Genomic DNA, 14905 nt, shown 5'->3' with positions numbered 1-14905 from the left:
CTGTGAGCTGGGGGGGAAATGGGTTGCTGTAGCGTTCATTGCTAAACCAACAAAGAGACAGACTCAGCAGTGAAACACAGTGGGTGCAGTCTGGTTTACACACACCTCTTCATTAAAGCTTCTTCGTGTGTCCACAGAACATACACCAAATGGAAACCTTGTCCTGACCCTCTTTAAAATGGAAAGGGTTTTTAAAGTGGCTGGATGAAAATGACATACTTGTTTTCATTGACGGACGGGAAAACAAAAAAAAAACGGATATTTATGGTAATCAAACGAGCCACTTGGGGCAGAATAAATCAGCCATTTGTGGCTGGCACTCTGTGTACGTACTACTGTAGCCCTACATCACTGGCAAATAAACAGACAGCACAGTCCTTCCTGTCCATTTTTTTGTCATTAACTATGTGTTTTTTTTTTTTTCCATTAAAAAAGTTTTAGTTTGCGATTCTTACTGTAAAATGTAATTGAATACAACCTCCGCGTAATAAATTCCAAATCAAACAGTTTGCTCTATTGAATTGCATCACACTTTAAAGTGTTTAAATCAGTATTCTTATGTAATATTATTGGTCTATAGAGTATATTCTATACACTATCACTACTACTGTGTTGCACCATCGCCTCCTTTTAGCTCCAAGGCTCTGACTCCAGCAGAGTATTGATCAGATGCAAACATACACTTCAGCTTTGGATTATGCTAACTAAGTTTCTTAGTTGTTTTTCTGCTATGCCTCTACACTGAAATCTGCTTTAAAATCCAGTGGATCTGAAATCTATAAATTGCATTAACAGTGTAAAATGTGCAGCAGTGTCAAAATATTATAACGGCAACACAAGTCTCACTGCTAAATTAAGAAAGCGAAACGTGCGCTCACCAGCAGAGGCAAACAACACGGGGTGAGTAACGCTAGTGTTTACGGCTGTCCCTGAACCCCCTGTGGTTGAATACCGAAGCCATAAGGTGTACAACAAGTGCCCATGTAGCACTGTTAAAATACCTAATTCAGATGGATGACACTGATGCACAAGCTGAAGTGAACAATACCCAGATGGCACCATTTTGCAGAAAAAATTTATATAATTTGGGACCACTCATAAACAAACAAACAGATCTGTGCTGAAGTTATATTAAAATACAGCTGAACTGAATTATATGGCGTTGGCTCCGAATTGCACTGTATCATATTACATATTAATTTGATCTGTATAAGATCAGGGACCGTGGACAGTTGTCTGAGAGTGAGAGACCATTCACCCTGAATTAATTAATTTACAGATCGGGCGAGTTCTGAATAATCGACTGTGGTGCAGTGTCAATTTTCTGGTGCATAAAGATAATGGTCACATCAAAATATAGAGGCTATAACATAATATCAGGGGCAATTAATGTGCCACCTAATGATTAACTCTCCTTCACACAGAAGGGAAGAACTCATCACTGCTGAGCTTATCAGTTAAAACTAACACCTCAAGGCTGTTTGTTATTAGCGGCACATGGTTAGCCACCCCCGTTTAGTCCTTTCTTTCTCTTAATATTAATAGTTAATGATGTTGGTACACAATCACAGGTGTATTAAGACAAGGTTGTGTGTGTGTGTGTGTGTGTTTTTACCAGGGAAGATTTCGAGGTTGGGCTCTTTGTTGCAGTAGTTCGTGGTACAGCACATTGGGTAAATACCCGTGTCATGTTTGACGGACGGGGCGCAGATGAAGGGCCGGTCTCGCGGGATCAGTTCGTTTTCGTGTACACACTGGCGCTGCTCGGTGGTCAGTCGGCTGCCCGACTTGCGGATGGCGACGAAGCAGACGCCATCTGTCGTGCAGCTGGAATTGACGCTGCAGCGGTCACAGTAACACTGGAGGGCTGGAGGAAGACGGGAGGAAAGAGGAAGAAGAGGATAGAGAGTTACGACAGAGGCTTGACTTGCTTTTATGCAAATGTCACAGCAGATACGAACATAATCCGACAAAAGGTCATGTAGGTTTAAAACATTTATCTCCTGCACTTTTGCACTTTATTTTACACACAAAGAAATTTGACATTTTGACTTAAGCAAAATCTTATAAAGTTTAAATCTGCCAGAGTCATCTTTTCAGAGCTGGAGTTAGACCCAAGTCAAGAGTTATTTAGCAGAGACTGAATTATGATAAAAGTATCATCTCAAATACAATATCAAAATGTGAAACACGTATAAAGCTCCACCGAGGTCAGTGCTGGCCAGAATTGGTACACATTTATGATCTGAAATCTGAATCGTGTGTTTTACTGTTTTCAATTCACTATCAAGCATCTCATGGGGGAATTCATTTCCTCATGTCTGAGCCAGGGAACTGTTCAGGCTTAGAGTTGCTTTTTTTTTTTTTTTTTTTTTTTTAACAATTCTCATAGCCATTTTTTTAAAGCCATCATTTCTGAGAAAAAGAAACCATTTTTTATTGTTCTTTTCATATGTTTTTTCCGACACTCAAAGCCGAGGCTGACAGCCAATCAGAGGTTTCTCAACCCCGCTGTACACTACGCCCCCGATGTGCATCTTTGTTTGTTTATGTCTGGGCGTGTGTTGTGTGGGTATTTGGGAACGAACTCTCACAGAGAGAATGTGAGACATTACATCACTCTAGACGCACACACTGACTGACTCATTTTCCTCTAACCGTTTGCTCTGTTGCACTCTACGCATGCCAGGACAGACAGCGACAGACAGACGAGCGCATACACACACACCCACGCCCACAGCTGTAGTACAGCTGGAGAGCACATGGCTGACATCACAGAAAGGCCGGGGATCTGATAGTCTGAGAGTCTGAAAGACTGTTTTGGTTTCAGTCCTGCAAACTCCACATATGACTGGAACTTAAAGTCAAGCCCTTTAGTTTTCTTCCCCAGAAAATGCTGTGTCATAAAAGTCACAGTTTGATTTTAATTTACTTTCTACAGCCAAAGTTCTCCCCAAATTTCTAACAAAGACACTGTTACAAAATGTACATGTATATTTACACGGTTTTTAAAAGTACATTTAGTCAAGTGCTAAACTATGTGCTATCACTAAAATACTTTCTGTTTAGTAGCACATCTGGTGGCTGTGGTAGAAAACAACCAGCATCATTGTCAAATACATCTCCTCTTTAACAGCGGATGTTAAAGAATGTATTCTACTAACAAATATTGTGTGTCTTTGGTGTATTTCCCCACCATAACTAAGTTTAACATACAATCTTTGCAGGCAACAAGCTGACAAAGGTGAAGTAGAGTCGCATGCTGGAAGGCAAAGCCGATGTGTGCCTCCTGTATTCTGTTTCAGTATAAAAATAAATATCACGCCAAGTTCCTATGGCCAACACTAGTCAGCTAGTGCTAGTAAAGCGGAAACTTATTCACGCAACGTAGTGAAAACAGACTCCATATGCATCATACGCCACATGCCAATTTGGTAGGCATCGGCCAACCCTATGAAAAGTTCATAATTGAGTCTAATAAATGTTGTATTGCACATCAAGCCTCAGGCTAGCCAATTAAAGCACTCCTTTCTCTTGTGGTATTGCTAATTAAAGCTAACCATTAATTGCAGCGACCCAGAGACCAAATGATGCTGCTAACAATCAAAACCCCAGATACGTAATGTTCTGATGTGCCTTCGGGGGTTTTGTTGATTGGAAAATTTTTAGGGAGTTCAAATGCAAAAATCAATTCATTTTTAATGTTTCAACTCAACTGAACTCGTGTATTGTTATTATGGTTGCTTTTCTTTGTTCCTAAAAAGATGCTGGAGCCACAGTTCAGAGGCATCTTTAATCACCTCAAAACCCAGGGAAATATCGGGCCAGACAATAACAGAGTCGGGCATGTGCTTCATGTAAGGAAGTCTGCTTAGCAATCCCTTAGGCTTCAAAAAACATTAGCTGTGGTGTTATGGAGTGCCATGAATAAACCAGGTCACTTTCTCTCTCTCTCTCTCTCTCTCTCTCTCTCTCTCTCTCTCAGTGCCCTTGCCCCCAGCACAGGGTAGACCGAGAGCTCAATGTCTGGTATCATTATGCAGCTCAGAAGCCCATCATGCATGGCTGGCCCGGCTTAAAGCAACACAACACACCTTCTACGACAAGACCTTTGAATAATTAACAGGGCAGCTGCACAGTGTGTGGTGTAAAGGCGTCTGACTTCTACTGACACAGAGGGTATTAACAGTATGAATAATACACCAGTGGAAGTCTGCCTCAGTGGTGCAACACCTTCACAGTGGTGATGAACAGATTTAAATGATAAATAATCAGTAAATTCCAGTAAATGTGTTCATTACATTACTGGGAAGAAATACACTGTCAGTCTGAGAATGTTATATAATTATCCAAGTTTCAAAGTAACAGCAGGCTTTCCCGTTCATGGAATTTATGGAATTGTCTGGAGGTGAATTCCAGACGGGGAGGTGAGTAAATTACAACAGCAAACAGTCTGTGTGTGTGCGTGTGCGTGCCGCATGCTTTTGGATTCTTAGGAAGAAGAAAAAAAGAAGACAAATCAAACAGGAGACAACAAAATAAAAGCCATCTGACACTGGTCTCCTCTGATTCAACCTCAGATAAGTCCCGTCTGCGAGTTATGTCTAGGATGTCTAGACAACGAAACAAGTGAAATGTTCCATGTATCACAGTATGTATTAAAGGGCACTCGCTAACTGGATGTGTGGCACACTGATCCCTACTGACATCTCGGATGAAACTATACACAGGCTATACGCTGAAGTACTTCTGGAAAGCCGCATACTTTTTTGGATTATATGTTCAGGTATTCAGGTGGGATAAGGCAAAACCCAAAACAAACACTGCACAAAGGTTTATAACACTCTGAGACAGGAGAGGATTTTATCATGAGAACAATCATCTATCTTGATGACTGATCCCCGGAATTACCTAATTCTCTTTACGTAGCAGTTAAAGTTATAAATAAAAAGTTCTAAATATGTACAAGATTCGGGTTACATCTATGACCAGCTGTTGTTGGGCAATAAGCCAGAAATACCACTGTTTTTAGTGGTAACTACTAAATTAATAAATCCTCATAAATACAGTCTACTGGGGCAGCATGTCCGGGTAGATTTAAGATTAAGGTTAGATAAAGTCACTCTGTTTTTACTCTATTTTCTTCCTCTCTCTTACTTTAGAGTGTTAGCATTTGATGAGTTTGACACAAATCGTCAAAACACAAAGTACAGCACCAGAGGAAAGGTCGAGTGTTTATAATTCATCCTCAGGCTAACGTGATTGTCTGGGCCAAATTTCGTGGTGATTCATCCAGTAGTTGTTGATATCTGAACCAAATGCCAACGTCAATCCATCTCATAGTCTGGACCGAAGTGGTGGACCGGCCAGCCAACAGTCAGGCAAGCATAGCTATCCTTAGATCCGTGCTGCTAGCATGATAAAAAAAAAATCAATAGTTCACCTGTAGGGGGAAAAAAATAGTACAGGTGCTATTTTACACAGCAAATACTAGCTATTGGCTATTGCCATCATCTACAAGCTGATTGTGAGAAGAGAAATGCAACTGGTTTACCACTATGTTCCATCATAAAGACAAACTATTTCCTAGGGGAAACTGTACTCCTGCTACAGCAACTATTGAATAAATTATCATTATGATTTTAGTGTTGAGACACTTAACAGACTTGCTCGTATAAATTTCTAATCTCTGAGCCCAAGGTGATAAAATCCTGAGGACACTACTATACTATAACACCATTAGACTTATTTTCTCACACTTCACAAAGCTCCTCCGCAATCACAGGACACACTGTGCAACCGTTTTCACAAGCTGAGCGCCCCTTTAAAGGTATTCGCATTCATCTCGCTGTATGTCAGAATAATAAAGTAAGAGACAAGATTCTGAAGACGATCACAGTTTCAGTGCAAGTTGTGAAGCTGCATGAGGTCATTGTCTCTTCTTCTTCTGCAGTAAGACGGGAGGAGACCTGTGTGGACACGCACTTCATGGTGATGAGTGTTAAATACCTGTCCATGAATCAGTCAGTGTGTAGCAGGGGAGAGGAAGCTAACTAGACTGACAGGTCTCTAGATGCGGATGGTGGTTTTTGAGTCAGCAGCACAGATGCATCAGAAACAGACACAGATGTAAAGCAAAAACAAACACACCCGACCCATTATTTCTGTTATTAAATAGGGCAACAGTGTCAGAGTCAATTATTCGTGCTTCTTTTTTTTTCTGGTGTGTTTTTGTTCCATCATAAAGTTAGCAGAGGCGCCGCTGCCTTGGCCTGAGCAGCTGCGTTTGGGGAAGATTTTATTAAAAAGCGGTCACCTGCAGAGATTTCAAATTTCAATGCACAGCCGTAAGTCTGCAGGCAAACAACTGGATGCTTTTATGAAACAACTGAACAATAATCCAAATAATAACACACCCCCAACCCTGTCCCCTGAGGGTGCAGCCTCCTACTTTTTTATTAAGACTCCTCTCTCGTTCTCTCAGCGGCACAGCTAGTGTTTCTCTGTGTGAATGGCCAATTAGAGCATTTCCATGTGAAGATAACCCTGTATAACACCAGAGAGAACACTAAAGAAAGAAAAAACAAACACCATTTAATACATCCTAACAACAAAGATGGAACAAATGGTTTACTGAGGATCGATGCTCAGGGAAAAAAACAAAAACAAAACATAAATACACATGAGATCTAGATGTATAACTCAGTGATAAAGCTGCTGATGATTGTGATGATGTGCGTGTAACAGTAAAAGCCCTCTGGACATATTCGTTTTATTTAATTTTCTCCAAGGTGCCTGACGTAACATGTTGCCTAGAATGTTTCCTGCTTATGGGAGTAGTTTCAGTTATTTGTCTGTGAGATGTCTGCCTCTGATTCCATTTGTGTTGCTCACCATTGAAAAGTGGCAAACACAGACACAAGATCAAAAGAAAAAAAATGACACTGTCAACAGTTTGCGTGAGGACTATTTCTTTGGAAGAAATTAGTTCTCATGAAAAGCTTCTGATTATTCAGAGGAACAGGGAGCTTTGTTTCTGTAAAAAAAAAAAAAAAGATGCTGCTGCTTTCATACTTTTCTAGATGCGAAGCAAAAACAAGTGCTGGCACTCTTTTTAAACAAAAATGTAAGATACTGCTTAAATGTGGGCAACGATTAAATACTTCATCTTTTTTTGACTGACAGAAAATCTGTTGCCTACACCTTTAATAATCATTTAAGACATTTACCAAGCAAAAATGCCAAAGACTCTCAGATTCTAGCTTGCCTTATGTGAGGTTTTGCTTTTTTTCTCTGTTTTATATCACTAAAACTGAATATATTTGGGTTTTGGACTGTTTGTCAGACATCAAAAGACATCTGAAGATGTCATCTTGAGTTCTAGGAAATTGTGATGGACACATCCGGAACATTCGCACTGAGGACACTGTGCTTCCAATAAAAATCTTCAAACTCTAAAAGACCTGACACCTGTAAACACCTTGTAATAAAGACATTTCAAGTGTTAAAAGGAGAACTGGGACTGTCATTCACACACAGCGTGTCTGACATGACAGAGGAAGTGTGAGAGGGGAAGAAAAACCCAAGGCCAGGCTCTTACAATGTGGTGAGACAGAATGTGGTCGACTATTCTGAGACTGCTCAGAATGACACCAGGCGGACGTCCAGACTAAACACACACACACAACATGGACCAATAGCCTGCCTCGCTGCTCCCAAGGCTGCTCTGGTCTGTCGTGTGCATGTTAATGTGGGCGTGTTCGTGTCTTTCTATGGCTGCGTGGACAAATTTTGGTTTGAAAGCGCTGTTGTAAGGACATTTTGGCAAGTCCCCGCTTTCTGATACACCTTCAAAGGGCTGTTTGAGGGTTAAGACTTGGTTATAGGAATTAGGTTCAGGTTAGGGTTAGGGTAAGGGTTTGGATTAGGCTAGGGAATGCATTATGTCAACGGGTGTCCTGTAAGAGAATAATGTGAGTGTATGTAAATACTGTGGTATCTATGCAAGCATGGAATTTGTACTGTTGCCCTGTCATTAGTCTGTTCCTTTTCCGGATGTTTGATTCTCCATCTGTCCCCTTTCGTCTCCTTCTATCTCTCACACTATCTCTTGTTAATTTGATACTATAACACCTTATGTCCACTGTATGCAGCTGTGCTTCAAGCTAACTGCCAGAGACGTTCTATTACCATTTCAGCCAGAGTCAACAGGACCACTTCTCTTTAGCCTTGAGAGAAACCCTTGTCTCCATCCTGCTGTCTTAACACACTGATCTATTTTTTTTTTTTTTGACTGACCAACACAGATAGAGCCACAAATAATCTGTCACCAGATGTAAACAATAAATGAGCAGCAAAAGTGCATGCCTGTGAAACACAAAAAAGTCAGCAAAATAATGCAAATCGATGCTGAAAACGAAACACCTTAAGTCAGTCAACACTTGAATTAGTAACATCAAGGATAAATGAACAAAACAACGCAAGACCATCCGCTGAAGAGCAGAATGCTTCAGGATTCTCAACATCTGAGCACTTAAAAAAGACATGACCAGACGTGGACACAACGAAATCAGTTTTAAATCTTCAGAAAGATGTGGGATTCAAGCTTGTTCACCCTTGACTCATACTAGGGACTGCAAATTGGACTGCCGCATTAACAGTTTGATTAAGTTTGAATAATAAATCTAAAGTTTGGATCTATTGTGGTAGTCTACTGTGGTATTTGGACAGCTTATCTTTATCTCCACCATAAACAGAATACTGAGATTAAAATATAGTGAACGAGGGGGAATCATTGGATCAGGATTTATATAGTCAATGCTGAACAGCAGAAAAAAAAATGCATTGATCAACTGCAGAATCAATTTTGCCACAGAAAAATCACTGCTAAACGTTGTTTTCAGGTCAAGTATTACACATAGATAGATCTTTCCTGAGGAAAACAAGAAGCACAGTATTAGAGCCAGTGTGTGTAGGGTGTTTTTTTTTTTTTAAATATGGTCAAATGAGGGATAAAGAAACACGACAAGAGCTGGTAATGAGAAACAAAGAAAAAGAGAGAAGCCATCCAGATATTCAGAGGAAGCACAGCTTGAGGCGAGCTGGAAGACTGTTGGTCTGGGTGTGAGTCATTTGGCAAACCACAGGTCCTGAGTGCAAAAGCAACCCAGGACCTTTCGAGCTCTACACTTACACCTCTGTCATAAAAGATGAAAGTGTTAAAAGAAGGGAAAAAAAAAAACACAAGGGGAGGCTGCTCAGCTTTTGGCACTGACAGTACTCATCCATGAATATTTCCCTTCACAACTCCCTATACCAGAGGTCACTAACAGGCGGACCGCGGTCCGGGTCCGGACCCAGACGCCGTCCTATGCGGACCCAGACCTACAATCAATAAATTATCGATTATTCTACATCACGACCGGACGCTAATATTTTAACCAGCACAGCTTTTCTAGTCTTTACAGTATCTATTTAGCGGACCTTACAGACCAATTGCATGCGAGTTAAGCCATCCCACGTGACGCTGCTCAGCCAATCAAATTTGAGAGTGAATATAGAGATGAGAGAGATCAGAGGTGAGTGACAGGTGGAAAGGGAAGTTAGCAATACAGGGAGATGACATTTATAGACAGGTGAACCGGAGACAGGAAGAGAAGACAGAGAGGCGAGTGAGCGGGAGACAGCGAGAGAAAGAGAAGACAGAGAGGCGAGTGAGCGGGAGACAGGGAGAGATGATGGCCCTGACACCATTCCAGCCCAGATTTACTTATACTTAACAAATTAAGTGACAATAAATATTTTTGAATTGTACTTTGTTTAATTTAACAGTCAGTTGCAGATGTTGATACACACACATATACATATATACATACATATATGTATGTATGTATGTATGTATATGTATATGTATATGTATATGTGTATATATGTGTGTGTGTATATATATATATACACACACACACACACACATATATCACTAATTCATAATGTTTGACATTATGGTGTTCCGGACCTTCGCTTGAAGAAATTTTCTCTCACTGGACCTCTTAAAATTTTAGTTGAATACCCCTGCCCTATACTACCAATGAAGTGGAGCAGAATTTGGTTTGGGTTTCTTACATCATCATTGCCTTTACCGTAACTCACACTGAGCGTCCAGGAATTTGCACCAAACACTGTCTGTGAATCGAGTACAACACAGTGCTAAGGCTTACAATAAGCCAGGCTGAGCCTTTTCTTTTGCCAGCTACTCTCTCTCTCTCTCTCTCTCTCTCTCTCTCTCTCTCTCTCATGCTTAAAGTTCACTAGGCTGCGAAATAGAATGGAGAGAAAGAGTGGAAATGGGAAGAGTGGGGAAAGTAGGCCAGCTGTTCCTTCTTGAAGTCTAATCCATAGAATTTCAAATAATTCAGAGCTCTCTCTCTTCACCTGGTTTAGACCTGAATCCTGAGAAACTAAAAGGCAGTTTTCTGTTGTTACACCAAAATATTATGTCCTATGCTTGAAATGTATCAGCATGCAAGACTTTACCAGTGTACATGTACTCTGTACACCAGGCAGACAACAAGTACGCAGGTCCTGGAAAAAGACTTTTACTACATGTGAGCTGGTATTTTTTAATTTGATCTTTACAATCCACTGTGCCCTTTCTGTAAAAAAAAATACTGATGCTCTTTCACAGTGCTAGCTATCATTGGTATAGTTAAGCCGTGTGTCTTAATTATTGATATGTTTAAGTATAGGGAGTGTTTTTTATGTTATAGACAGTTCAGACAGTGGTAGATCAGCCTGCCTCATATACAGTACCGCAAATTAGAAACTGACTGACAATTTTGATGATCACTTAATTGTTAAAGTTGATTGTAAAGCAAAACTACTAAACATTCTCTGGTTGCAGGCTCTTAAATGTCAGGTTTTACTTCTTTTCACTGTTTCACAAATAAAATATCCTTGGGTTTGGACAGCTGGTCTAACAAAACAATAAATATCAAAAGACATCTCCCCGGACTGAGAAAACTGTGGCAGATATTTTCAAAATTTTATCAACTACAAAGTTAATAGCCTTAAAAAAAAAATCTCAAAACCAGTTCCATTTATACTAGATGTCTTTTGCACAGTTTTCAGCTCTCTCATGACATTATTCGATGGATGGAGCCGAGCAAACTTGAACTGAGCAAACTACTATATCTGCAGATGGGTACGGTGAGATGTGGCTGAAAGCTCCAGAAGAGTAAGTGACCCTTGTATTTTTGTCACACCAATATTTTTTGGGTCAAAATGAACCTTAAAGCCCAAGATTATCTGACTTCATTAGCTGTAATCTGATTCATTGTAAATATATCCAAACAAAACCCCAGTATATTCGGTTTATGATAATATAAGACAGATAAAAACAGTAAATTCTACATGAACAAAGCCACTGCATCAGACCTCATTTCTGAATTGCCATTTTCTTTGTATGTGGCCCAGATTTTCTTTGTACTCTCTCATTTTAGAGTCAACATGGGAGTAAATGCAAATGAACGGCAGTGCCATCTGGAGGATCAGTCTACGCTGGACCCTTGAAGCCAGCCAGCGTTGCCTCCTGTCATCCCCAACACCCTGATCCATGAAATAACATTTTATATCCACGCTACACGTTGCGCATTGTTGGCAGTGTAGTAGCCAGGCAACAAAGGAACAATAAATTTAAAAACTTCCCATCAGCAGTTAAAGGCCGAAAACCATTTATCCCTCCATCCACCCCTCCTCTCTTTCTTGCCTCTCTCCTTAATTACACCCCCAACCCCTGTGTCACATTCTCCCCCTCCCTCATCCCTCTTCTGACCCCCAGCCCACCCCTTCCCTCCCTCCCTCCCTCCCTCTCATTCTTACAACAATAGAAGGGAAAATACTGGGATTAGTGTCAAGAACAAATAAAATGAAAGGAAGCTACAAGCTGTGGACAGTACAAGTCAATATTTCAGAATACAAGCATGAAATGATTTCAGCGTAATCTGCCTGGCTGTGGATGTGCTTGCATCTGAGCCTAGTGTGGGATTGAAACAGGGTTTGCTAACAGTGACAGGGTAAAGGCATTCCTCTGGAGGTTGTCAGCACCTCCGAAGTTCATGCAAATCACTGTCTGCAGTGAATAAAAGCTTTAAGAAAGCGGCAAAGAGATGGAATGTTGTATTATATAATGTAATATGTGGAAATATATAATGTTATATAATGCAGACTGTTGTCAGGACCTATAAAGGATTATGTTGGTATTGGGTCTACAAGTAAGGTTTGCAGAATTTGAGATGAATGTGTGTGTCTACGGGTTAAAATTATATTTGTATGAAACTGTACTTTGTGAAATAAACTTGTTCTGGGATTTAATGCTGCTCAAAACATTTGAACACCAAATTCTTGTTTTGTTTTGCCATTAATAAAATATATATATATATATATATATATATATATATATATATATATATATATATATATATATATATACTTTTTATATGTCTTGCTATAATTGGGCACTACCTCTTGCTACTAGATAGCCTGCTAGCCATCTTGTGTTACAGCAGTCCTATATACAGTGCTGTGTGCACATACATTATAACATGTTCATGTTTTAGTTTATGTGACAGCTACTCCCTGGTGTCAAACGTGATGTTCTAGCTCTATAGCAGCTCCCAGTGACAATCTGCTGCCATTCCAGTCAGAGTGCTAATGCCCACTGGGTTCTTTTCCCATTCTATCTTTACTGGTCAGTTCTATCTCTGAAGCATGAAATTCACTTGTGACATTTCCTTTGTTACTGACCACTTCTATTGACATTTATCAAAGGATTGGGCCAAGCTGATCTGCTGGATCGGTGTTAGGACCAGTACTTCCCTTTCATGGCACACACACACTGTGGCTTGTCATAGTGGGGAAAAGAGCAGTGTAATGGCATTTGATTGAGACATTAAACAACAACATTTCATTCAGGCGAGCTGCTTCCAGAGTCCTGGTATTGTACATGCTGGCTCAGTGCCATAACTTACAGGGACATCTGAACAGAATATCACCTCTTTCGCCAGTGCTTTTTATGCTATGACAAGTCAAAATGTCTGCCGTGTAAGAGGTCTATTATGCAACTCTGGTAATGTCCAGACAAGCCTGATCCGCAATAAAAACTAATTTTGCATTTTCTCTGTTCATTCAGGTCTGCACTGCCTTACAATGTGGTATACAGATTTTAAACTTGGGTTGAGTGAATTTGGGTTGAGGCATAGAGAGAGAAAAAGTTATGTAACTTTCATTTAATCAGATAAATTCTTTGAGTCCAAGATCTCTCTTGTGAGAGACAATCACAGACATCACGAAACAGATTTGAAGTTAAAGGTTTAAAATGGACCAGCGAGATGAGACAAGTTTTAAAATCCTATGTAATTCATTCCATTTACAAGGTGCAAAGCAGTGGAAGGCAGTCCTCCAGTTCAGTACAGTTCAGTTCAGTACTTCAGCTGAGAGGTAACTAAAGTTAAACAGGCCTGAGATCTGCTTTGGTAAGCAGTCAGCTTGTTGAAACCAGCCAACAGTATTTAGCTCAATACAAATATGTAGCACAATATTTGTCAACTGTAATGAAAAGCAAAGCAAGTTCTTTTAAGGTAAAGTAAGCAGCATGACAAAAAAAAGACATCTCTGTATTAAAGCAAAGACATGATGGTTTCCTGTCCTTACGACAGGTATAAACAGGTATTATTCCCTCATAAGACACTCAGTTCAGGTCAGATCAGCGCATCCCTACAAACAGCAAAAATAATTATTTATTTCTTTATTGGGTGAGTATATTGGAAATGTATCTGCTGAAACCAAAGTGTGGCTTTTTCCACTGGACATCTGGGTAACATAGGCAGCTTTAATCAACATTCATTTAAAAAACAAAATGTGTTATTCATGGTATAAAAAAATCCTTACATGTTTCGCCACATGTAAGGATGTAAACATTTAAATAAATTTTTCACATTCATCTGAATCATTAACCAGCTGCCAGTCAACATCCTTCAATAGCTGAACAACAATAACGTAATCTTCGCATTAACAGCTGAGCTGGCTTTCCATGAAATGTTCATATCATTTTCACACTACACACATGGCACATCATGGGAACCCCTTCCTGGTCTGGAGACAATGAAGTGAAGCCCAATAATTGTAAATACAGCTGTCCTTATCTAGCCCTTACCCCAGCTGGCTCTCCCTCACACGCTTTTCATTAGTTTTATCAGGGCGACTCTAAGAGTTCCTATGATGATTATCATGTCTTGGTGCAGTTCACTCCTCTCTACTTCATATATGACCATTAGGGGTGTGCCCGATTCATCGATTCATAGATTAATCGTGACGCGACACTTGACGATTATGAATCGATTCATAAATGTTCAAAAATCGATTCTTTTAATAACGGAAGGAAAATGCAGCGGTCGGAACAAAAAAAAAGGTAGCGCCTGCCCCCCGGACATATTATAGGGCCCTATGATTTCCGCGATCACTGAATTGCGGAATTGGCCGACTAAAACGGAATCTATTTTTAACGCAGAATATCGCGGAATTTGACATAATTTGAGTGCAATGCTGTTTTTGTGTGGAATAGGAACGTGTGTCTGGGGTAAACGTGTTTTACTTCAATGAATGGATATATAAAAATATACATTATTTTACAAGTAACTACAGAGTGAGAAAAGAAACATTCTATGTGGGAAAAAAAGATTAATCGAGATGCATCGATAATCGGGGAATCATCGAATCGTAGCACTGAGAATCGTAATCGAATCGAATCGTGAGGTGGCTTAGATGGCACACCCCTAATGGCCATACTGAGCCATACTAAGGTTCTTTTTTTTTAAACAAGCTGAAATAAAATTTGTTTCTATCAATAACT

General features: G+C 40.0%; 1 protein-coding gene across 2 annotated transcripts in view; it reads right to left on the bottom strand.

Moving 5' to 3' along the window:
- The window catches only part of tgfbr1b (transforming growth factor, beta receptor 1 b), a 66758-nt gene that overhangs the window by 27773 nt on the left and 24080 nt on the right, over positions 1–14905 (bottom strand). For both annotated transcript variants that reach the window (XR_005896512.1, XM_041065264.1), the window contains exon 2: positions 1616–1867. Coding sequence is in view for 1 of the 2 variants with exons in the window: in XM_041065264.1 (XP_040921198.1) it covers positions 1616–1867 (252 nt within the window). In the remaining variant the exon portion in view is untranslated. The remainder of the gene's footprint in view (positions 1–1615; positions 1868–14905) is intronic.

This window comes from Toxotes jaculatrix, chromosome 20, assembly GCF_017976425.1.
Source record: "Toxotes jaculatrix isolate fToxJac2 chromosome 20, fToxJac2.pri, whole genome shotgun sequence".
Taxonomy (NCBI): Eukaryota; Metazoa; Chordata; class Actinopteri; family Toxotidae; genus Toxotes; species Toxotes jaculatrix.
The sequence above is the reverse complement of the archived record's forward strand: the minus strand, read 5'-3'. Positions and strand labels throughout refer to the sequence as shown.